The sequence below is a fragment of the Bacidia gigantensis genome (assembly GCF_019456465.1).
Source record: "Bacidia gigantensis strain McMullin 20006 chromosome Unknown contig_245, whole genome shotgun sequence".
In the NCBI taxonomy this organism is placed as follows: Eukaryota; Fungi; Ascomycota; class Lecanoromycetes; order Lecanorales; family Ramalinaceae; genus Bacidia; species Bacidia gigantensis.
This window is the reverse complement of record NW_025408601.1, coordinates 84,307-106,169: the sequence shown is the minus strand read 5'-3', so window position 1 is coordinate 106,169 and position 21,863 is coordinate 84,307. Positions and strand designations below refer to the sequence as shown.

At 50.8% G+C, this 21,863-nt stretch overlaps 7 protein-coding genes across 7 annotated transcripts; 3 read left to right on the top strand and 4 right to left on the bottom strand.

Moving 5' to 3' along the window:
• Positions 1-274: 274 nt before the first annotated feature.
• Positions 275-889, bottom strand: KY384_005127 (uncharacterized protein; the record flags this gene model as incomplete). Its single annotated transcript, XM_044813628.1, has 2 exons — positions 275-586; positions 641-889. The coding sequence occupies 2 exons, from the start codon at positions 887-889 to the stop codon at positions 275-277; spliced, it is 561 nt and encodes a 186-aa protein (XP_044668929.1).
• A 1,510-nt stretch (positions 890-2,399) lies between these two features.
• Positions 2,400-4,726, top strand: KY384_005126 (uncharacterized protein; the record flags this gene model as incomplete). Its single annotated transcript, XM_044813627.1, has 2 exons — positions 2,400-3,540; positions 3,573-4,726. The coding sequence occupies 2 exons, from the start codon at positions 2,400-2,402 to the stop codon at positions 4,724-4,726; spliced, it is 2,295 nt and encodes a 764-aa protein (XP_044668928.1).
• A 3,322-nt stretch (positions 4,727-8,048) lies between these two features.
• On the top strand, positions 8,049-8,708 carry KY384_005125 (uncharacterized protein; the record flags this gene model as incomplete). The annotated part of the gene is made up of 1 exon (XM_044813626.1): positions 8,049-8,708. The coding sequence occupies one exon, from the start codon at positions 8,049-8,051 to the stop codon at positions 8,706-8,708; it is 660 nt and encodes a 219-aa protein (XP_044668927.1).
• Positions 8,709-8,945: 237 nt separating this feature from the next.
• On the bottom strand, positions 8,946-10,363 carry KY384_005124 (uncharacterized protein; the record flags this gene model as incomplete). The annotated part of the gene is made up of 2 exons (XM_044813625.1): positions 8,946-9,748; positions 10,042-10,363. The coding sequence occupies 2 exons, from the start codon at positions 10,361-10,363 to the stop codon at positions 8,946-8,948; spliced, it is 1,125 nt and encodes a 374-aa protein (XP_044668926.1).
• A 3,518-nt stretch (positions 10,364-13,881) lies between these two features.
• KY384_005123 (uncharacterized protein) lies at positions 13,882-16,407 on the bottom strand (the record flags this gene model as incomplete). The annotated part of the gene is made up of 1 exon (XM_044813624.1): positions 13,882-16,407. One exon carries the CDS (start codon positions 16,405-16,407, stop codon positions 13,882-13,884), a length of 2,526 nt encoding a protein of 841 aa, XP_044668925.1.
• Positions 16,408-16,616: 209 nt separating this feature from the next.
• On the bottom strand, positions 16,617-18,080 carry KY384_005122 (uncharacterized protein; the record flags this gene model as incomplete). Its single annotated transcript, XM_044813623.1, has 2 exons — positions 16,617-16,640; positions 16,980-18,080. The coding sequence occupies 2 exons, from the start codon at positions 18,078-18,080 to the stop codon at positions 16,617-16,619; spliced, it is 1,125 nt and encodes a 374-aa protein (XP_044668924.1).
• A 2,497-nt stretch (positions 18,081-20,577) lies between these two features.
• On the top strand, positions 20,578-21,196 carry KY384_005121 (uncharacterized protein; the record flags this gene model as incomplete). The annotated part of the gene is made up of 2 exons (XM_044813622.1): positions 20,578-21,100; positions 21,159-21,196. 2 exons carry the CDS (start codon positions 20,578-20,580, stop codon positions 21,194-21,196), a joined length of 561 nt encoding a protein of 186 aa, XP_044668923.1.
• Between the last annotated feature and the right edge of the window lie 667 nt (positions 21,197-21,863).

Below are 21,863 nucleotides of genomic sequence, written 5' to 3'. Positions count from 1 at the left end.
GGAATCAGTACCAATTGGCAGCCTGAGAAAACCGGTACAAGTTGGCTTTGCTCGAAGGATCCCTAGCGACTTCCCCCACGCGCCCCCGCCTAGAAATGCAGGGGAAGACATAAGGTAGCTGCAAAGCCGTCGACGTTTAGCTTCTTTCGAATCAGATCGAGGAGAATGCTTGGGGCAGTGATGAGATTCACACGGCATTGGATCGTGCGATATGCGCCATCAACACGAGTCAACAGACTTTTTAGGAACTATCAGAGCTCAAAGGGGTAATCCATTAAGATTGACTATCACTCTTCTCCAAATCTCCGCTCGTTTGAGCATCTGATGGGGGGATCACATTTTCCTCCTTCATGTAATTCGTCGCAGTGACACAAGTACTCGCAATGACTGCCGTCAAAACCAATCCGACAGCCTGGACGGAAAAGTTGTATGCCACAACATTCAACTGAGTCAAGCCTGCGGCTTCTGTACCAAATGCAGCAGCGACGCCTCCTGCGAGAACGCCCTTGACCAGTCCTGCCAAACGCGCAAGCTTTTCAGGATCGTTGGTGAAGCTGGAGATGACCCATTGCACCGTTACTTGGTACTAGAGGATGATGTCAATAATTGGAGAGACATTCAAAGGAACGCTGTAGCGTACAATGACCGAGTTAATCCCAAAGATTAGATTCAGCACGAAGAATCCGCCAAATGGACCATCTGTCCAGTCAAACAATGGTGGATTTAAAGGATCCATCGGATTGTTGTAAAGCCACACGGTGATACCAATCCAGCCAGCAATCACAATGATTGCGACGGCGGCCACGCTAACGACCCCTCGAGTTCGTCGACTCGCGATGTACTTGTTGTCGAGCATGAATCCGATCCAGATGGCACCAACGATTTGCATGATATTGAACATCAGGGAATTGAGTGACCTGGTACGGACGTTGAAGTACAGTGCTTGACGCGGCTATCAGCTACTACCGCCACTCGCACGATGAATACTTACAATTCACACTTGACAAGACGATGATTGGAACCTCGCTTGCCAACATTGGTATGAACATGGCCAGGATCCTCCAATCTTGAAACAGCCTTCGCTGATTTTTGAGCTCTTGCCAAAATCCTTCATGTGGATAATGCGCCAAAGGTGTGCCATCACGTCGGCGAACTGTCGACGGCGCAACGATGCCAAAGAGGGCCACGAAGAAGCCTGAGGTCATCAAGATGATGAATACGATGTAGACTGCTACGGGAACCTGAAGCTTGCTGGCCTTGAAGTTGATGCCGAACGCGACGAGCGATCCCAGCGAGCCTTGATCACTTTCAATCGCAGTCCCAATGACCGTACGGACATCAATCAGGATGACTCACTGAAAACACTGAGCATACCCCATTGCATACTAATAAATGATCCTCTGCTTTGCTCTGTCGAATATGAGAAGGAGATATAGGCTGCGGCAGTCCAGATGAGGTTTGCAGTCAAGCCCAGGAATGCTCCTCCAACAATGGGAAACCATTCATGAGCACTGTTGGTGACTAGCATGTTGTTCAACATTGGTCAACGCTTGATGGACTTGGAACACGACGCACAATACCACAATGAGCCAACATAGATTGGATAGCCCAACGTTCCAAGCATCAACGTGATTTTGGGACCAAGGGTTGTAACGACGGAGCCGCTCAGCCATCCAGTAACGAACCACACACTGGGTAGGACAGCATGAGCTCCACGTCCCTACGACTGCTGCTTTATCGTACTCACGCGTAGAGTATCGAATTCACCAGATTCACCATCTGAGTCTCATTTGCAGGCCCACCCCCAGCACCAAGGAGTGTGATTGCGACACTGTCTTCGTCAGTACTGGAATCTGCTTTTCATCCGCCACCCTTCCGCTTACTATATGCCAGGCCCCAAGCCTACGATTGTGCCAGTAAGTACATTCTGGACGAGAGGGCTGTGACACTGGTCAGTATGAAAGGTACAGGTCAATGGCGAAGAAAGAGTCGGTCTCACTCATTCAATCTCAATGCAGGCATTTTTGCTATGGAGAACGACAAGTTCACCGTCAAGCGCACAGAACGATATGGACGCTGGGGCTGGTGGGGTATTGGAATCCTCCGACCTGCCCATGCGCAAATCCGCTAACAAAATCGCGGGTTTGCTAGTGCACCGCCAACTCATGGCATCATGCAAGGCTAGTGTTAGCTGATGCAAGCCGGGGCTCACGGCTGGGTTGTCAATCATGATCGCTCTGTTGGAGCCAATCAGTGCTGATGGAGAGTCTTACCATTATCCCCGCGCTGTAACCTCGGGCGTAGGTCGTCATCTTGCAGCCGTTCGAGAGACCACATGGTATCAACTCAGTAGTACATACTTAGATTGCCAGCGGTCAAAGCAACAAACATCAAAAGCAATGGATCCTGCTGAGAACATTATTGGTTATGTTGATCCACTGATCTGCTCTCCGGGCGACAAGGCCGAAGTGAAAGTATCCTGTTACCAACCTACATTCGAGAGTGAAGTCTTTCGCCTCGGCGCTGGTTACAAGCATGAAAATGCACCCCCAGTCTCGCATCGACGTGTCGAGTCAATTCCTAAGCAACGTCACGTAGGGAACAGCCAATTGAGCAAGACTGGCTCTTTCTTGCGCATTCCGTCGTGGAATTGGTCCACTACAGCCGGTGTTGATTCAATTTCCATTGAATTTTGGTGTCAACCAACGCTTCCAACAGGAGCTGGCCACCATCAATATCTATTTTCGGTATATCATTCTGTGTCGAATGATTCTGCGTCGTGCGATGGTGTTTATTGCTGTCTGGACAACTCCGGATCTTTGCGTCTTGGGGCTGATTATGCAAATATTGCAAACCCTGCGAAATTTTCTCTGAAATTCGTATCTTATCAATGGTATCATTTACATTTCACTATTGAGCCAAAGAAGAGTCTCGTTACATTGAGATCGAAGATCACAGCAAAGGACATTGGAGAGGAAACTAGCGTCACCAGTGAAGAACACGAATTATGGATGCCCATATTAAAGACATCGGAGAGACCTCTAATCATTGCCGGCTACGAATCTCGTAAAAGGAGAGCTTCGCTCAATGATAATCATGGCAGCTTTAACGGAAAGATCGATGGCTTCAAGCTGGAGACAATGGTAGATGGGAGCACTGATGTGCTACTTGACCTTGACTTTTCAATAGACATATCAACAAATAAGGTCCGAGACAAAAGCAAGTACAAACATGACGGAGAATTGATCAATGCACCATCTCGTGCTGTCACAGGGCATGATTGGGACGCTAGCCAAGTCGACTGGACTAAAGCAAAGTATGGGTATGGTGCTATTCATTTCCACGATGACGACTTGGACGATGCTATGTGGGAGACCAGCTTCACACTTGACATTCCCAACGACATTCCGTCAGGCTGCTACGGGGTTTCTGTTTCGGACGGCAAATCATCTGATATGATACCGTTCTTTGTGCGACCGAATCCCCTGGCAGCACAGAATCCTCCTGTAGCGTTGATAATCCCCACCTTCACTTATGCGGGTAATTACTTGGAATGTCTACGCGTACTCCAGAACTCTGCTCTGACATTGGACTAGCATATGCAAATGAGCATCTCCATGATGAAACTCGAACCGTTCATTTTCCCGGCGACACATCGAAACTCGACAAGTATTCTCGCATCCTCAAAGCCCGCGGGGACCTCGGGATCTCCCTATACGACAGCCACAACGACGGCTCCGGCACCACTTCCTCCTCTCTCAAACGCCCAGTCCTGAACATGCGCCCAGACTACAAAATGTGGCTATTCGACGGCCCCCGTGAATTAGCCGCAGATCTCTGGTTCATCTCGTTCCTCGACCGCGAACTCTCTACCCCTTCTAACCAGAGTCGGCCCCCTTACGACACAATAACCGACCATGATATCTCCGCGCAAGGCTCCTCCCTCCTCAACAAGTACAAAGTCCTCCTCTCCTGTTCTCACCCCGAATACCCCACCTCCAGTATGCTAGACGCGTACGCCACCTTCCTCGCTCATGGTGGGCACTTCATGTACCTCGGCGGAAACGGGTACTACTGGTCCACGACGCACTCGTCCACTTCTTCCCCTCACCGCATCGAAGTCCGCCGCGCCGAAGCCGGCTGTCGCACATTCCAACTTCCACCCGGTGAACACCATCACCCCCTCACCGGCGAACGAGGTGGGCTTTGGCGCAGTCGTGGAAGACCTCCAAATCAACTCTTCGGAATCGGCAGCTGCGCTATGGGCGTGGGGAAAGGGGCGGCTTATGGCATCACGCCCGCAGCACGCAACGACCCTCCACTAGTGCATATACTGAAAGGGATAGAGAAGGATGTCATCGGCGACTACGGACTTGTCAACGGCGCCGCAAGTGGCGACGAGATCGATCGTCTGGACTACGGCCTCGGCACTCCAAAAAACGCGGTTATAGTAGCGACGACGAAATTGGCGGGTGGACACAGCGACGACTACATGCTTTTTAACGAGGAAGTGTTGTATCCGATGGTGAACCTGAAGGGGACGGAGAGTGAGAAGGTGAGGAGCGATGTCGTATTTTTCGATACACCGAGCGGCGGGGCGGTGTTTTCTGTTGGATCGATTAATTGGGTGGGAGCTATGGCTTGGCATGATTATGACAACGACGTCGCGAGGTTGACGGCGAATGTGTTGCATGAGTTTCTCCGCCGGAGTGGGGAGCGTGGGTGAAGGAAGGAAGGAGGGGAGCGATGACCAAGCAAGGGATCAATAGAGATCGGTTTGGAGGGAGCATACCATGCCTTTAGGTACAGCTAAATCGACGCCCTATCTATCGCAAGTCCCCCCTCGGCCCCCCTCCGTCTCCTATATATGTGTGGGTGGGTGCAGTGTTCAAGACAAATCTTAGACCGCACACCATCTTGCACCTTTAGCCCAGTCACCGGCCTCTTCTCCTCCATGAATCAAATCCCGTATCCCATCTGTCCCTAGCCCTATCCCTAGCCCAACCCCCATCCCCCCCCTGCCTCAAGCGTACATTCAAGCAACCCAGTGCTGGGCGAAAGATGAGCGGATATCACCACCACCTCAATTTAGGGTTATAGTCAGTTCGTAGACTCTATGATCTAGAGTAGGGGGGAAAGGAGGAAGGGGAAAGGAGGAAGGGGAAAGGGGAGGTGAGGCAGGTGAGGAGTTTTACAACGCGGTTCCCCGCACGGTGAGGGGATGTGTGTATAGATGTATGTGGAGATAGAGGGCAAGAAATCGCGCCGGCCTGGTATTAATCGGCCGTTACGTGCGCGCACGCATTACCAGGAGAAAAGAAAAGATTGGATAGGCATGGCATAGGTGAGGAAGAAAAAACCGTCATATTCATCCCTTTCCCTTTTCCTTTCGCATCAGAAGACAAAAGACGAAAAACCAACCTCCTCCAAATTGTCTGCCTACCCTACACGATCGACCGCGCGCGTCCTTCCACAGAAACATAATCCGTCGCCGACTTGGAAGCGAGCAGGCCCCCTTCTTTCCCCTCCCCTCCCTTCCGTCAGCCATGCTCGATTGATCGCAAGAAGATGTGCACCTCGACCGCCCACCATAAGTTTCAGAGAATGCTGCGAATGATGAGTGGGGCTTCACGCCTATCAAGGGCACGTTGGAGAGCGAGGAGAGTGTGGATAGGGGGTTGGTGAGGGTGGGGAGGATACGGTCCAAGAAGCCATTGAGAGCGGGGAGGGACGCGACGATGGTGGCGAAGAAGATGTCGATGATGTCCCAGGGGTAGATGGGTGTGTAGTCGTCTGTCAGCCAAGTGAGTGAGTGTGTGTGTTTGTGTCAGCGGGGAAGGGGTGGTGTTGGGTTGACAATGATGGGGAGTCTGGGATTGGATTGGATTGGGAAGGGGAGAGGGAGGGGAAGGGTACGTACAAGTTACATCAACGTTCCTCGCCATCTGCTCCGTCTTCACACTCCTCACGATACTGGCGACCGAGGAGATAATCCCCAGCGCAAACACACCCATCAACCGCATTTTGCGGCCTCGATCCATCTGCAGCCGCCACAGGATTATCACTGGTACGGGGATGAGCAGCCAGTCCGTGATGATGTGCACGTATCGCGTCGCCAGGCTGATGGCGCCTTGGTCGAGACATTTGATATGCCGGGGATCGGGTTGCACGGCGATGGATTGCAGCGTGAAGTACGTGGCGATGGGGGAGCAGGGGAAGATATTGAGGAGCACACAAATGGGGCCGAGGATTGTGAGGAGGACAAGGTAGGTGTTGTGGGCGAGACGCCAGGGCGGGGAGGTCAGGCCTGTGATGCGTCGGTTCGCGAGGACGAGGGAGATTTTGACGGCGAAGACGGTGAGGTAGAAGAGGGGAAGGGAGATATGTGCCAGCTTTTGTTTTGGTTAGTAAGGGGGGTGTGGTGGGGATGGAGTCGCGTTTGGAGAGGACGGGGAGGGGAGGGGTAGGGCGGGGAAGAGGAGGGAGGGACAGACTTCGTAGAACCAGCGGAATTGTTGGTAGGTGCAGTCCCAGAGGTGCTTGCCCATGCAACCTGCTGTGGCCTGAGCGATGCCGAGGGCGAGGTAGGAGAGACAGCCTAGTGCGGCGGGTATGATTATCATGTCGTCTGCACCGAAAGATCGTGAGTGGGTGAGTCGTATCCAGAGACGAGCGCCTGTGATTGTGATGACGAAGATGATTGCGAATGCAGTTCCGAATAGCATGCCGGGTGCTTTGCTGTGGTGAGATACTGTCTGTCGTGGTGGGACTATTGCGAGTAGTTGAGGGTAGACTTCATTGATTGCTTTGTAGATCAACCTGTCGTCCTCCTGGGTTGGTTGAGTGCCCAAAAGCGCTGAATGAGACATCACGATGTATGAGTACCATAGGACAAGAATAGATAGAGTTGATGAAAGTAGCAGGTTGATCAAGGATCTTAAATGATAGAGGTGTGCTTCGGATTTAAGCTGATGCTTGAAAAGGCGATATTCCTCACCGCAAGAGACATCGTCCAATGTGGGCGATCTGACAAATGAAGGGTGGATGGCGTCTCCCGTCTCCTGGAAGATGTGACATGAGTTCCGATAATTGTAGGTACAGGATCTCGGCTCGTTCCATGGCTTAATCTTCAATCCTTCGCCCTATAAGCTTAAGCCATATAAGCTAGGTATGGCTTGCCACTGTGAATTCCTTGTATTATTAATACGTTCGCCCCAGGCGGTGTGCATTGCAGCAACATTGGGCCGCGAAAGACTGTTTGGTGTCTATGCTTTTGGGCTGGATGAATTTGAAGACTGTGACTCGAGCCAAGAGACGAGTGATTTGATTGGCCCGTTCGTACATTGATGAGGCTCTGGCAGACGTGATGCTTATTCAGGCCTCCCACGCGTCAGTCTGCATGCATGTCAGACAGCGGACGGAAACGTCCGCTGTACAATTTCGTCCGATAGAGTGTTTCTTGCCCCAAATTGAGAGGCGGTGTCGAACGGCTTTGTGCTGCTTGCTTAATCTCCGGCCGGACTGGGCACGGCTCACTATCAATCTTCAGAATCGATCCAGGCCTTGGGTCACCACTTCCCCTTAGTCGGAGCGTGGGGGATAGGGTTGATTCGGCAGCGCTGTGGAAGGTCCCTTTTTTAACCACAGTGTATAATTAGTATAGTCTTGATTGCTGACGAATGCCAGGCCTACGTTGTCTCCTGTGCGCTCCGGAGCGTAATGCGGCTTACCCTTATTGGTGTAATGAAGACGGTGGGGCCTTCGTGGGATTAGCAGATTGTGGCGCTTGCGAGAGCCGGTCGGGTAATGGGCATCTCGTATGGAAAGGTCTCTCTTGGCTCTATAGATATCCAAGGTCTCAGTGTGAAAGCATGCTTTTGGTTTCAGCCGCCCAACATGGAAATCTGCGATAAGCATATTTTGGACTCGACTTTGGGGTGGCTTGGTGGATCATTGACGGAAAATAGGATCTTGTAGATATAAAGATCCGGCCACGTGCTGATCATGCATCTTGCTGCGGTAGTGCATCTTCAACTGGGTTTATCGAAATGCACAAGCTTTCTGTTATCGTCATTGCGACAGTGTTGCGCTGTTTGACGGCCATAGGATCACCGTCAAACTTCTCTAACACCACCGTGACGACAAAGGCCAGTACCTGGGACGAGATCGTCAAACAGGGTATCCAGCATATGCAAAGTCAGGCCCCACATGAGGATCCAGAGCTGATTCAGGTTTTCTCTGGATATGTTCAGCCACAGAATGCTGAGGGAGAAGTCGTCCGTCCCACGATCGCGAATCTGTATTTCGACGTCATCTCTGCTCATGGGAGCATCGCCCTTTCCAAATTTAGAACAGGATGGTGGGAGCCCACGGAGTACTACACGAGACAGAAGACGAACCTCCAAGCTGTCCAGCCAATCGAGTGGCCGCCTGCCTTGACGGTCGAGGATGCGCACGAGGTTCTTATCGGGTCTGGATTTAAAACGACCTTTAATCGCTTTCATCTGGATTGGCGGACGAAGGCGTTTGGGGCTTTAAGCAGAGTCGATCAACCGTATTGGACTTTTGAGTGGATGGAGAAGCCGTATCAAGTTGTTCAAATTGGGATGGATCGAAAGGTGTGGAAGCACTTTGCCAACAGTCTTGAGGATTTTGATGATATCGACAACGCAGCGGCGCAGGGGGTAGTGGTGATGTTTCAGAAGTAGCATTAGCCTGATTCCAATCCATAATCAGCATGGCGACTAGATAGGACGATGCCTTGTTGGGGAAGTAGGTATCTCTGTCTATGCCTGGTATCGATGTCAATCGGGCTTTCTCAATAGATTTGGAGTCCAAAGCGACGATATTCTCTAAACGACACTGGGAAGCTTAAGAGAATTATTTCATGAGAGCACTGAAGAGGTCATCGTTAGCGCAGCAGGTCGTCAAGCCCATATTGCTCATCACAGTTTTGGCTTGTCAGCCCTCTTCGTGAGAACATCCATTTTGACGATATCGAGCCAAGTCTTGGAGACCGCAAGCCTATCTCGTTCCGATCTTCGACTGTCAAAGGTTTTCCAGAACTCTTCAGTGGCCTCAAAGTCATGAATTTGTTTCTCAAGCCAAGAAGCGAGTGCCGAGGCACATTCATCAATCTTCTCGAATGGCAGCATGTGTCCGCATTCAAATACCTTCTTCTCTACCCTACCTCTTTGAGTACCACCGTTCCCTCCGACACCGGTACCTGTGCGCGCCACTTTCTCATCTCGCATGGAAGCGTCGTAATTGATTTGACTGGTCTTTCCAAACATCCAGAAAACATTCGGTCGCACATGCGGCAAGTTGTTGTATGTGACGATCATATTTGGGTTGTGAATGAAATACTCTGCATCCTCAGCACTCAGGTTTGGTGCTACCTTTCGCGCTTTGTCTGGATCTAACACGGATATGAAATTCGAATGCACATATGTCCAAGCTTCCTGATGCTTTGTCGTGGTAAGCGTGACAGGTCGCTCTGGTGATTGCGGATTCTCTCCCCCATTGAATACGGGTGCTGGATAAAGTGCTGTAGGTGTTTCTCGTAATCCGTAGGAAACGTATTGGTCAAGTGCTCGCGGGTCCCATATTTTGAAGAACTTGTTCTTCCGGAATGCCGCCTGTGCTACGGCTCGAGAAGGCCATAGGTCCTGACGATAGCTTGTAGGTAGCGTGGCAGAAGGATTTCTAGGAGGATGCGGCTGAATCACTGGTTCAATCAGGGCAAGTCCTTGAAAGAGGCTGGGGTGAAGTATGGATAAGTGTGTTCTAACGTCAATCAGCGATACTTAGGTGAGTTATGCCAAATGAAAAGTCTGCTCTACATACAATTGGGTAGCTCCCATGCTATGACCGATGCCAATTATGGGCCGAGGCATACAAGATTGGAAAGCATTGACCATGCAGAGAAGATCCCGGGAGTGGTCAAACCAGTCAGCTTCATGAACAGTAAATTAGCAATTGAGTCGTCCTCTTGTATCGATTTCGAGAGTGGAGATTCCAGACGACTGGACAGATGCTTACGCTCATCTCCCTGAATGTCTTCGTTCAGGACTCCGCTAGCTCCTTGATGCGAGGCGTCGGCGATCCATATTGACCTGATTCTTCCCCTACTGCTGCGGAGCAGGTCCTCAAAGAGCGGTTCGTAACACTCTTTTGGGAAACCATTTGCGTGTGCAGCAATGATCGTGACAGCATTTGGAGAGAACTTGGCAATGCCGAGAGGCTTATATTCTTTGATGGCAAGCCTCAATTGAGCATTCTTATATTTTATGGCGTTGGGATACTCTCGGACGTACTGACACGGTATCACGTGCTCCAATACCTGAAAAGTATTCTGTGACATGGTTTCACGCTCGTCACAGCTCGCACGGAGCAAAATATAGTGATGAATTGGAATGTGCAATAAGCGGGGATCCGGGATAAGCTCATTTGTGTAGGACTGGAAATGACGCAACCTCGGCAACGGCATCACGTCGCCGCATTAAGGATGCTTAATTTTCATTAGTTTTTTATGCTTTGGGAATTTTCTTCTCCACGACGTTCCAACATCGAGCCGTCTCTAAGTCTTTGATCGATCTCATGCCACTCATGGCTCTCTGGAGAGAGAGAGATGGTTTCCATAGACCCACAAGTTGAGATCCTCTGCGTCCACGTCCACAGTAGCGCACATGTTGTCGTCGATATCATGTATGATGGACACTCCAATGTATGAGGATATGGTACTTGGGTCATGACTCCTAGCAAAGGCCATTCAAACCCGACCTATGTGAAGATGATTACCATGATGTGCACAGCAATCTTCCTATCCTTCCAGGTTCCAGGCCGACCATCTGATGGGCGACGGGAGATGTGACAGTCTCCAGGCCGTTGTCCTCGACTACTAAGGCTTCCTCAGTCAATCTCAAGGCAGCGCGACAAGATGACTTTTTCTTAATGATTCGGAGTGTCCAGTCACTCAACGACTTATAAAAGAAGCTGAAGACAAGCGAAAACCGATGCTCCAGTCACTGATCAAAGGATGAAGCTCAGATCACCCAGGAGAATGATGATGACCAACAATCATGTCGACTTCAAGGTGGTTAATTTTCCAGTGATTTTCGTCCAGGCGACATGCACCACGACTCATCCAACAGCTGCTTGCGCGCTAGAGGACAGAAAAGCCCGCAACGCCCTCGATCAGCGAGATGTCATGCCATGCACAAGTGGCTTACAACGGTTCACTCACTCAAGCAAGGCTTGCTGTAGTACTACTCCGCAAGACGCAATTGCTATGGGTGTTTGCCACGGTGCCTGCTTCTGTAACGTTGCAAGGCTGACCTCGGAGACCTCGAGGCACTCTTCTGGGAGCCTCCTTCGTTCCTGGGCTCCTTGCAATAAGCACAGACGCTTCTGCGGCGTTGCAAAGCAAGCGCGCGTTCTTTACGCACCAGATTGAGCGACTATTTGTGCGGATATCACATCGCATGTTCACCAGGTTGAGGCTACTGCGGGCCGTACTCTGATGTTTCAGCTGTAGCGGTGCAGCCTTGGTGTAGTTAGCACGTTTCGTGTGCCTCAATCGACGGCTGCCAGCCGTCCCGTACTAACATTGTGAGTTTGTCATTGGCTTTCATGGTCATTGATCGCATCACTAGCTTCGAGATATGTCTCGTACATCCGCACCATCTGCCGGGCATGTTCACGTTTGGTAGGGAGAAAGGACTATACGGCCCCAGAAGCGAGCTCGGTGGGACGCAAAATGGGCTCGATGCAGACAACCCTGCTCTCTTTGCCGGACACGAGGGCCTGTGTGTATGTCAAGGATGCAGGTACCGCACGGGATATCTCGCAGGTATCATGTCCGTCACCTTGACCACCTTTTCCCTTCATCTCATACCGCACCACAGTCCTGCATAATTGTTTCAGACTGACATTGTATTCTGTCATCTCCTCTTGAGCTTCTCTTTCAATCCTCTACCTCCTCGATCCCGCCGTACAAGAGAAGTTGCAGAGGCTCTGTCAAAGTCTTCACTGTTCCTGTCTCCTCGTCGCTCCTTTGATAGTCATCCATCATGCAACACTCATATCTCGCATTCTTTCTGCTGCTCAGCATTCCTTTCGCAACAGCTCAGGATCTTTCAGCGCTCGCATCACTCCCCGAATGCGCTGTAAGCCTCATCCACTCCACCTCTTCCGCTGTACCCAAAAGCCCCCTTTCTAACACAGCACACAGCAAGAGCCCATCAAAGACGGCTTTGTAAATTCAGGCTGCTCCCTCACAGACGTCCAATGTCTCTGCAAAGCCAAAGCCTTCCAAGAACAGCTGGAGGCCGAGGTGATCAAGGACTGCGGTCCCGATGACCAACAAAAGATCCTCAAGTTCGCCACAGACTTCTGCGGCAAAGCCGGCGTAAAAATCGACATTCCCACCCCACCCCCATCCTCCTCACCAGCACCCGCACCATCGCCATCACCATCGCCATCTCCTTCTCCGCCTTCATCCCCCGCCCCCGCCCCATCACCATCACCATCCCCCTCCCCCTCCTCCTCCGCAGCAGGACCAGCCTCCCAGCTCACAGACGGCCAAGTCCAAGTCCCCACCTCCCCAGCCGCAGCATCCGCGACCGTAAGTTCCCCCACCACCTCCACCTCCCCTACCACCCCATCATCCTTCTTCATCGCCCCCGCCTTCTCAGGCATCCTAACCGCCCCTCCCCACCCTCCCAACCCAACAAACCCCACAAACCCCCTCCCCTTCCCTCTCCCCCCTCCATCCTCCCCCCATTTCCAATCCCCGTAAGCTTCCCTCCCCTCCTCATAACCGTACTAACTGACGCCCTCTCTAGGTCGCCAACGCCTCCGTCTGCCCACCCCCAGCAACTATCACGTCCTACGTCACCGTTACCGCCAACCCCAACCCAGCCAATCCAGCTTCTCCCAGCGCGGCCATCCCATCCAGTGGCGGCATCGGATCCAACACCACAGCCACAACGCCCAATTCACCCGTCGAAGCCGGCGCTGGACCAGGTGGGGAAAGCGGGAGTGGAGGGAGTGGAGGGAGTGGAGCAGCGGGCGCGGTACCGCCGAGCCCGACGACGAGTGCGCCGGCAGCGACTTTTACGGGGGGTGCGGGGAGAGTGGGCGGGGGCGGGGTGGGGCTGGGAATGGGCGTTGCGGTTGGGGTTTTGGGGTGGGCTGTTTTGGTGTTGTAGGGGGTTGATAGGGGGAGAATCGAGGGGAAGGGGAAGGGGAAAGGGGGGTGGAGGAGAGGGGAGGGAAGGGACGGAGATGTAATGAGGTGCATGAACTGTGTGGGGACGGGGAATGGGCGGGTAAGGGCTAGTGAAGGGGGGGATATGGTATTGGAAAAACGAGGGGAGTAATGTTTAGCTGGCTAGACGCTCGAAGAGAGAAAGGAAGGTGTAAGATCTTGGTGAGAAATGTTCTTGTATTCAACAAGCTAAGCTACGCAACGTTATAATATGAAAGCTTGACCTTCATGCGAGCGAGCGCTTTGATCCAGCGATACTGCTTCTATTCCCTCCTCAGCCATTACGATGATGTTTCTGCAGCGGCTCTATACTTGTAATGGTCTGTGCTTTAAATGAGGTAATTACCGCGGCCACCAGGGCGATGTATCGCTATCTGGAAAGTATTGCTTAGCTAGTAGTACATCAAGGGGAGAGCTGGGTGGCGTACAGGTGTACTTGTACCCGTCGTATCACGACATAGCGTATTTTCCACGCAAATCACGAGAAATGCGCTGTGGGGGGATAGGCTCTGGGGAGCGTGGGCGTCGATTCTAGGGTTGCCAGCCGGCTTCATAAATCTCTCTACCGAATACTTGGTCCACCGGTCCGAAGCTCGGCTGCTGATTCAAGCTCACTGCTGCCACTGAATCCGCTGCCCTCTCAACATACTGATAAGTCCGATGGGCAACAAGCGTATATCACCAAGTGCCAGCCCACCAAACTCTTTGATGATGTCCCCGCCGTACAACTGCACGATCCACTGCATGTACGCATCGCGCTGCCAGGTACGACTTTCCGCCGGTAACGACTCGATCGCTTTTTCCATCACTGGAGTCGTCATGTCTCGCTGTTCGTTGGGTTCTTCGAGGAGTGACTGATACGCTTGGAGTATCTCAGCACCGTGGGATTCGATGGTTGCCATGTAGTCTTCAAAGCTGATGAACTCGTTATACTCACCCATGAGGCTTTTGACTACGCGGTGGGTACGGTTGCCTTCGTCGTACTTTTTGCGCACATTGTTGTAGAGTATTTTCTCTTTCTCTAGGGCTTCGCGGATGCGCTCGGCTGGGGCGGAGGGGGCATTGGCGCGCCGGAGGAGGAGAGGGATCAGTGGATTCTGTAGTCCGAGACCACCTAGTTCGATGGGGAAGAAGAGGAGGCCGTCAGGGATGTTGGCCAGTGAGAATCGTTTTTGGAGTTCAGATTTGAGGTACTCCGTCACGCTTTTGTGGTTTCCGTGACTGGAGAAGACTTCGTTCTGGAGCTTGGTGAATGCGGCGATTACCATATCGATGTGCGCCCTACCGAGACAGCGTGATGGTGGGCCGAGATTGGTGGCAAAGAAGCGAGCTGCATAGACGTTCCAGGCTTGGATCCAGGCGAAGATGGATTTGCAAGCTTTCAATTGTAACTGGAGCTCTGCTGTGTGCTCTTTGATCTTGTCGTTATCGATCTGCCAGGTACCACGCGAGCCAAGTTGCAGAAAGCCCCATGTGACAGGGCCTCTTGGGAGCCAGGCTGACGTAGAATTTTGTCTGCCATCAGCGTTGATCTGAACCGAGCCAGTCTTTTTGTCGTTAAATCGCATCTTCATCACGCGATTGAAACTGCCCATCGCCTTCCATGCTGCAACGGCGGAGCTGTTCGAGCCCCAAAACCAAAGGTCATCGTGGATTCGGTAAAGATTGCCTCCAGATTCATGATTGACCGTAAAGTCCAGACAGAAGAGGACAGCTTCGCTCATGAAATCGCTCAAGGTGTGTGAAATAGGGACGCCACTCTTTCGTACCACGATCTCGGCATTTGGGCCGTCTTGAACGAAACGCATGGGAGTCTGCAGGAACTTTTCCAGAAATTCGAGCCAAAAGCTGGGTACCTCAAAGAACTTCAAGACTGTGAGCATCGTGGTGTGAGGCAGAGATGGGCCAAACCACTCGAAGTCCGACTGGAGGACCGTGAATGATTCATGGTGAGTCGATGTCATGAGAGCCTCCGTCGAGACCAAATGGAAAAGTCCCTGCTTGCGAGCTGAAGGTGGTTGTTCTCGTCCATTCTCAATATCTGAGTCTGCGTCGTGATCATACTTCGAGAGCGTCGAGCCAAGAGAAGAAGGCAATTGCTGCATAAAATACTCTTTATATTTTTCGTGACGTGTCGTTTGTACAGTATCAGGAAATCCATTGGTTTGCACAATTCTAGAAGATCCCGGTCTTGAAAGTGTTCTCCAAGCACCTGACTCCATGAAGGCTATCAGAGCCTCTTTCAAATGCGCAGCCCACATGATGCCAATGTATTGAAGTAGAACGGCCTGTAGAATGTCTCCGTCCATGAAGACTCGGTACTTGCCATTAAGTGCTCGACGAACATCGAGAGCAGGAGGTTCGCCCCAGGACCATGAGGGAAGATTGTCGATCTGCATATTCAGTACATCTGCCATCTCCGAAATGACCAAGGCATTGTCTCGGAGATCTCTCAGTCCAGCTTGTTTGTCAAGACTGAGGAGGTTGGAGGCAAGCAGATGTTTGATCGTCTTTCTGAGAGATACAGTGTCGAATGGCGGAAGCACAAAGTTCTTCATTTTTTGTCGAATCGTTTTGAGACCTAGTTGTGATTCTGTAGACACTGCGAAAACTTTGGCTAGATATGTAGTAATCTCCATTGCGTCTGGTATGGTCTTTGGATTCAGAACAAGGTTTTCCCATTCCTTGCGTTGTTCGTGCATTTCTTTTCGACCCACTGCCTCGAACGAATCGTTCTTGTCATCACTCGTAGCTTGCTGTGCACTCGATTCCAACCATTCCATTGCCAAACGACCAAAAAGCAAAGCGTGCTGATACTTGCGTGATGGTGTATCCAGGCAGTCTCTTAACTCAACTTCCCATGATTGTAGCAGACTTGCTGAGACAGAAGGATCGTGTTTCGACTGCTCTAGGAAAGCTCGAATCGTTGTGGTTGAGATATTTACAGGAGTGGTAATCTTGTTGTTTATCAGACCATCAAGCAGAATACGGATATGCTCGGCAGCAGCATCTTCGTATCCAAGGGCATTGAGAATCTTTGCTTTGCTTTCCTCGAACGATGCCTGTTGTCTCGAGACTGCGTCCAGCTTTGTTGCTGTAATACGTCGCATGGACTGAGTAACAGCGGAGGAAGCCATACTGGATGACAACAAAGTTAATTGGTGTTTACAGGTTGCTACACTTCTATGAGGATGGGTCGAATGAGGTGGTAGCAAGTGACGGACTTCAAGAGAACCTCATGTAGACCAAAATATTAATCTCAAACGAAAATGTGATGGGCTGTAGATTGTGTAGCAGAGGACTCACATGCAGGCAGCCAGGTGGTGACTCAAAGATCCACAACCCTTCAAGTCCGCTCCACTTCAGTCAACTCTACTGGTTCAGACGCTGGTCAATCGGCATTTGTTCGCTTTCAGCACCACCTGAATCTCTCACTGTGACGCACAAGCTGGGCAGTCATGCGTGCAGCGAAGGGTAAGGTACCAGTGAAAGTCTTGGTGTTGAAGAAATGAAGTGTAGACACAACAATGGTATGCCCATGACGTAGGTCTTGGCGTGAGGCCCCGGGAGGTGGCCGCCTAGAATGAAAGCCCCTTTACTGCCGTCCACATATATGAGTTCACAATACTTGTTACATATTGTTTTGATGAGAACCTTTACCTTCATCTTGTGGTTATTGACTGTGTCAACAAGCAAGAATATCTTCCACTTGATCATCGATCGCAACGTTGTGACCCATCTCCCACCACACGCGCATCTCATCGTACTCTTGTCGATCTCCTTCTCTTGCCGTCTCTCTAATGTCACATCTCCTGAAGACCGCCCAGAATACTAATCCAACAACGCCCGCAAAGCCCGCGTAAGTCGCATACACCACGACGAGCCAAGGATCCTCGCACAGAGGACTAAGCGCAATCGCCAACGAAGCGCCCAGGGCTCCAGTGAGTTGGCAAAAGGATTGCAGAACGACTTTGATGTCGGCTGGTGCTTCAGCGTAAGCGTGCTCGCCTAATGACCCCAGACCGAAGATCTCGCCGATGCTGAGTAGAATGTGTGATGGAAGTTGGATCCAGACGTTGATGTCGTTCGGTCGATGCTGGTTATTGGATATTTTCCCAGCGGGACAGGTAAGCGGGTGACTGTAGCATGGTCCATGGGTGTAGATGATATGCTGTGTGATTGCGGTGTACGCCATTGCAAAGGCGACGAAGAGGAAGCCGACGGACATACGGGTGATGGGACCGAAGTGTATATGTCGTTGATTGAGGAACGGGTAGAGGATCTTTTGGAAAGTAGGGATGAATATCACGCAAAAGATGGGATTCAGGCATGAAAATGTGTCGGTGGGAATACCGTGAGTTTCCATTTGGCCAGCCTGGGAAATGATGTTGCTTAAAATCTGGAAGTAGCAAAGGTAGTAGATCGCGAAGCAGAGGATCACGCGGCAAGTTTTGAGGCTACGCTGAACCTCAGTCAAAGACTCTGCAGTCCAGGGAGGCATTTGGCTGTAGTGCATTTGCTGATAAGATGGGTTTGCAGCCTTGAATCGGTGTCGTGAGCGAATTGCGAGGGAAATTATTTGAGCGGCTTGGAGAAGCACACTACCTTGAGGAGGGCGTTTGACTTGAAAGGTGAGCGCTAAAGTCTGTTTGCGTATGATTGTAAGCGTACCTAAATGTTTATTCCACACGATAAGGTGAAGAAAAGCAATGCAGAGCACGCATGTTGGTAAAAGATAGGCTGCCCAAAAGCCCACATATTTTTCCAAATACGTTGTTGCAAATGAGAAAAAAGCGGCGATGTTGATCATCCTAGAAAAGTTAGTGGATTGTAGTCCTGCATTACATATGTCGAACAGACCAGTAGTTAACATTAAAGGCGTACTGCAGGGTAAGTTCTCGGTCCGTCACAAGCAGCTCCCCCTGTTTGGAACAAATGAGTTGCGGAGGTCTTTCGTTAATCTGATCGCCTGTATACAAGATCAGTCTCGGAATATGAAGCAGTCATTCGTTGTACCAATCAATGGATTCATTACAACTTGTACCCCGCCCTGACCGAGTCCAATCAGCACCATTGCAATTCCAAGACCACTAGCACAGACTCCTTTAATGTATGAAAAGGTTGGAAGCGAGGTAGTTAGCAGAACGGCATTCCCCACCAGAAACGCACTGTTTCCCCTCAGTGCTATGTCTTTGGAGCGGAAATAGAAGCTCGTACACAAGGCTCACAACTAGGGTTCCATACTTGCCCATCCAAGTATCAGATACGACTGAAAGTGGAAAGGGAGTCAGAAATCCAAAGATCCAGAAAGCATAGTCGATCATCGTAGCTTTTGACTGGCCCAAACCCAAAGCCCCAGGAATGCTAGGATTCCCAGGTGGATTTTGGATGTAGTTCTCTGCTTTAATTGAGACACATCAAATGACTGCGTTCGGACTTACGCCAGGGAATGGTTATGCCATAGAATGCGAATCGTTCTGCCGCGCCAGTGAAAGCCAGAATCCACACCGTGAATGGGAGTTCGTCGACCACATGTGTCAACTGCTGTATCTCCTCTCTTGTAGCATTGCGACGTCGATGACCATGTTCCATCCCAGCAAACACTTAAATGATTGAGTTGTGTAGCTGAACTACCAACTTATATTTTCTTGGTCGAATTTTGTAATTCCGAGGCACTTCCAGGAGCAGTTGAAGCATCGTAAGGCTTTGTCTGGTTTATGTAGTAGTGCTCCTGTTCAAAAGATCATGCGGGGCGCATTCCTGTGTGTGACAAAGTCTGCAGCCCCGCCGCACTGTTGAGGACAAATCCTTCTGATCTTGAAATTCTGCATCGCGCAGTCTATTCCATGTAATACCGCCGCAGACTCTTGCTTCATAGTCTTGGATTCAGGTCCAACCCAAGCCGATCCAAATGCTTCACACTCCGTCTCATCGAGTACAGATATCAACGAAGGGACTGTCACTTGTGGTGCCATGAGTAATCATTTTCTTTCGCCCAAGGCCTGCGGAAAGTATGCCGAAGAATGTCTCCTTCAGCCTGCTGTCGACCCTGCATTTGCATGCTGGCGAATGAATACACAATGGTGCTGCATACGGCGATGTTTCTGACCTACTTGAAATACATGATGGGTGCTCTGCTGCGATAGCAGCAAATCCATGAACGTGCATTCTCCAAAGTACATGCTGGCTGTATGCACACTGGTAGTCTAGCAAATGAGAATGAATTCTTGATAAAAGAATGCGTATGGCTTGGGACAAGCACGAAAATGAGCTGCCGCCATCTGTTCTTGTTCTGCTAACGCTGTAGTAGAGCTGTTGTGGTCTTGTTTTCTTTTGCTCATCGCTGGAGGATTGCAGTCTCGGACTCCAAGAGAATGGGGCGCAAGCCTCGTCTTTGGGGTGCATGATTGATCAGAGTGAATCGGCAAGAACATGGACAACGACCTGTATTACGCGTACAACGTGTCTTGGACTTGACAATCTCCCGTGAGTTCGTGTAACAGTGATTGACTCCAGGCGCAGCTGGTAATTGCGCGTAAATAGCCCCCGGAGGCTAAGACATTTAGGGTCGATGAGGTAGGCCAGGGGAGAAAACCTGTTTGTTGCTGGTGGGGCTTGGGGCCAACGTACCCCATCTACCATCATCGTGCGAACGCCCACCTTCACTTCTGAAGCATCTATTGAGTCCAAAGAGCGAGGGAGAAATCATCTGTTTGCGATATTATTATAGCCTGCATATTATTAGAAGAGGCTATCTTCGCAACATCACGTGCTTGCGGCTGGGACCATCAAGCATGTGAAAACTCTAACGTCAGACCACCACCAGGCCAAAGACTTTACTTGAGTACGAAGCATGGACGAAGCGGATCTGAGAAGTGCGACACGGAATCCGAACATCGATGATATTACGATAGGACGCGTAGGACCACCTTCCCAGATCCTGCATGACCATGAGATTTCTATGAATAGGTGGGTTGATAGTAACCAGGCTGACGGGCGGTGCCCAACTTGGAGACCGAGATTGCAGCACCTTGGGGCTGATATGCACTTAGCCGTTAGTGGAGTGATTGTCACTCGTCAGATCAGGCTTTGGCTGGAGGCACTGCCCGTGCCCATGAGGCTGAAGATCCTTCGGTTCATATATGAAACAACGTGGCGGAGTAATTTCAAGAAACGAATCCTCATTGCGTGTGCATATGAACGACCTGCTCTCTGCCTCTTTCACTGCATGTCTTTGCTGCTCTCGTCTTTCATACCATCTGTCAAGAATACAGGCGAACTTGGACTGCAGTGATTCTTAAGTAACCATGCCGACCAGGACCAAAGAATCGACTCCAACTACTACCGACGATGCAGATTCCACCACCATCACTGACGATTCGTCTTCAACTACTGCTACAGATTCTTCAACGTCCACGAGCACTACCACGTCAGACTCATCATCCAGCACATCAACATCAACATCATCTTCAAGCAGCACATCGCAATGGGCCGCCCAAGTAACCGTCTACGACGACACGGGCAATTACAAAGTCGTCACCATGAATGGAATGACCTTCTTTGATCCCACAGACAATACTACGAAGCCCATGGCCTTCCCTAGCGGGACAGGCAAATTAGGAACCGGCAGAGCACAGAAACACTGGAATAATCTTGAGAATGAAAGTATCGCCGCCATATTCCTCGGTCTGATATTCGTTGGTATACTACTCATGGCCTTGGCCGGAATTGGTCAAAGGTGGGATCGGAGGAAGCAGAAGAAATTGATTGAGGAGCAGAAACGGCTGGAGCAGATTGAGTCGTACGAGAGAGTGAAGGAAAACAGCGGTCGTAAGTAAACCGCGGAGTACGTTGTCGATGATTGGACGTAGCTAACTGAGAGTGACAGATATCCATTACTCGGACACTCATCAAGCTGTCGCGTAGGATGAAGGAGAGTGGACAGATTCTCTTGCGGGGGATCTGACTGTATCCAAGCCTCCTTCGAGAATTCCATCAACATGGCAGACTGGAGGCCTAATCAGCTTATTGATGACGCAAATCCGACGCACTCCGCTTTGATTGAGCCAGCGGAGGCCAGAATTTCATTACTTGGGGCGTAGTATCGCCCTGATGCCAATAAAAGAGCCACCACCCTTCAAATACGCCTCCACGGGCGACAACCGGCAGGGTCTCGTCTCCAGCCTACCGGCAAGGGTTCGACACGGACGTCTCGCGTATAGTCTGGCTGCGATGACCATGGCTCAAGTAATGGGCTTCGTTTGACGAATCCATTGATAGTTTCTTAATCCTTCGCGATTGTTGTCGACGCTGGGTCAGCACAGCTGTTGCACACCGATGCCTTAGAAGAGACTCGACGAAAAGCTTTCGGCTGAAGAAGACGGCTCTTCCTTCTGCACGCTCCATTGAAGCCACTTGCGCGATTTGAATGATCTGCAAAAGGTGTTTGTGAATCAGGAGGTACCTACGGCGCGGAGGCTGGAAACAGAATTAGGACGACACTTGACTTGAATCCTCAGATAGGAAATACCAAAACATCCCGCCTACTTGATTTTTTGAAACAAGTGACGATAGGACAGCTTTTAATTTTAAT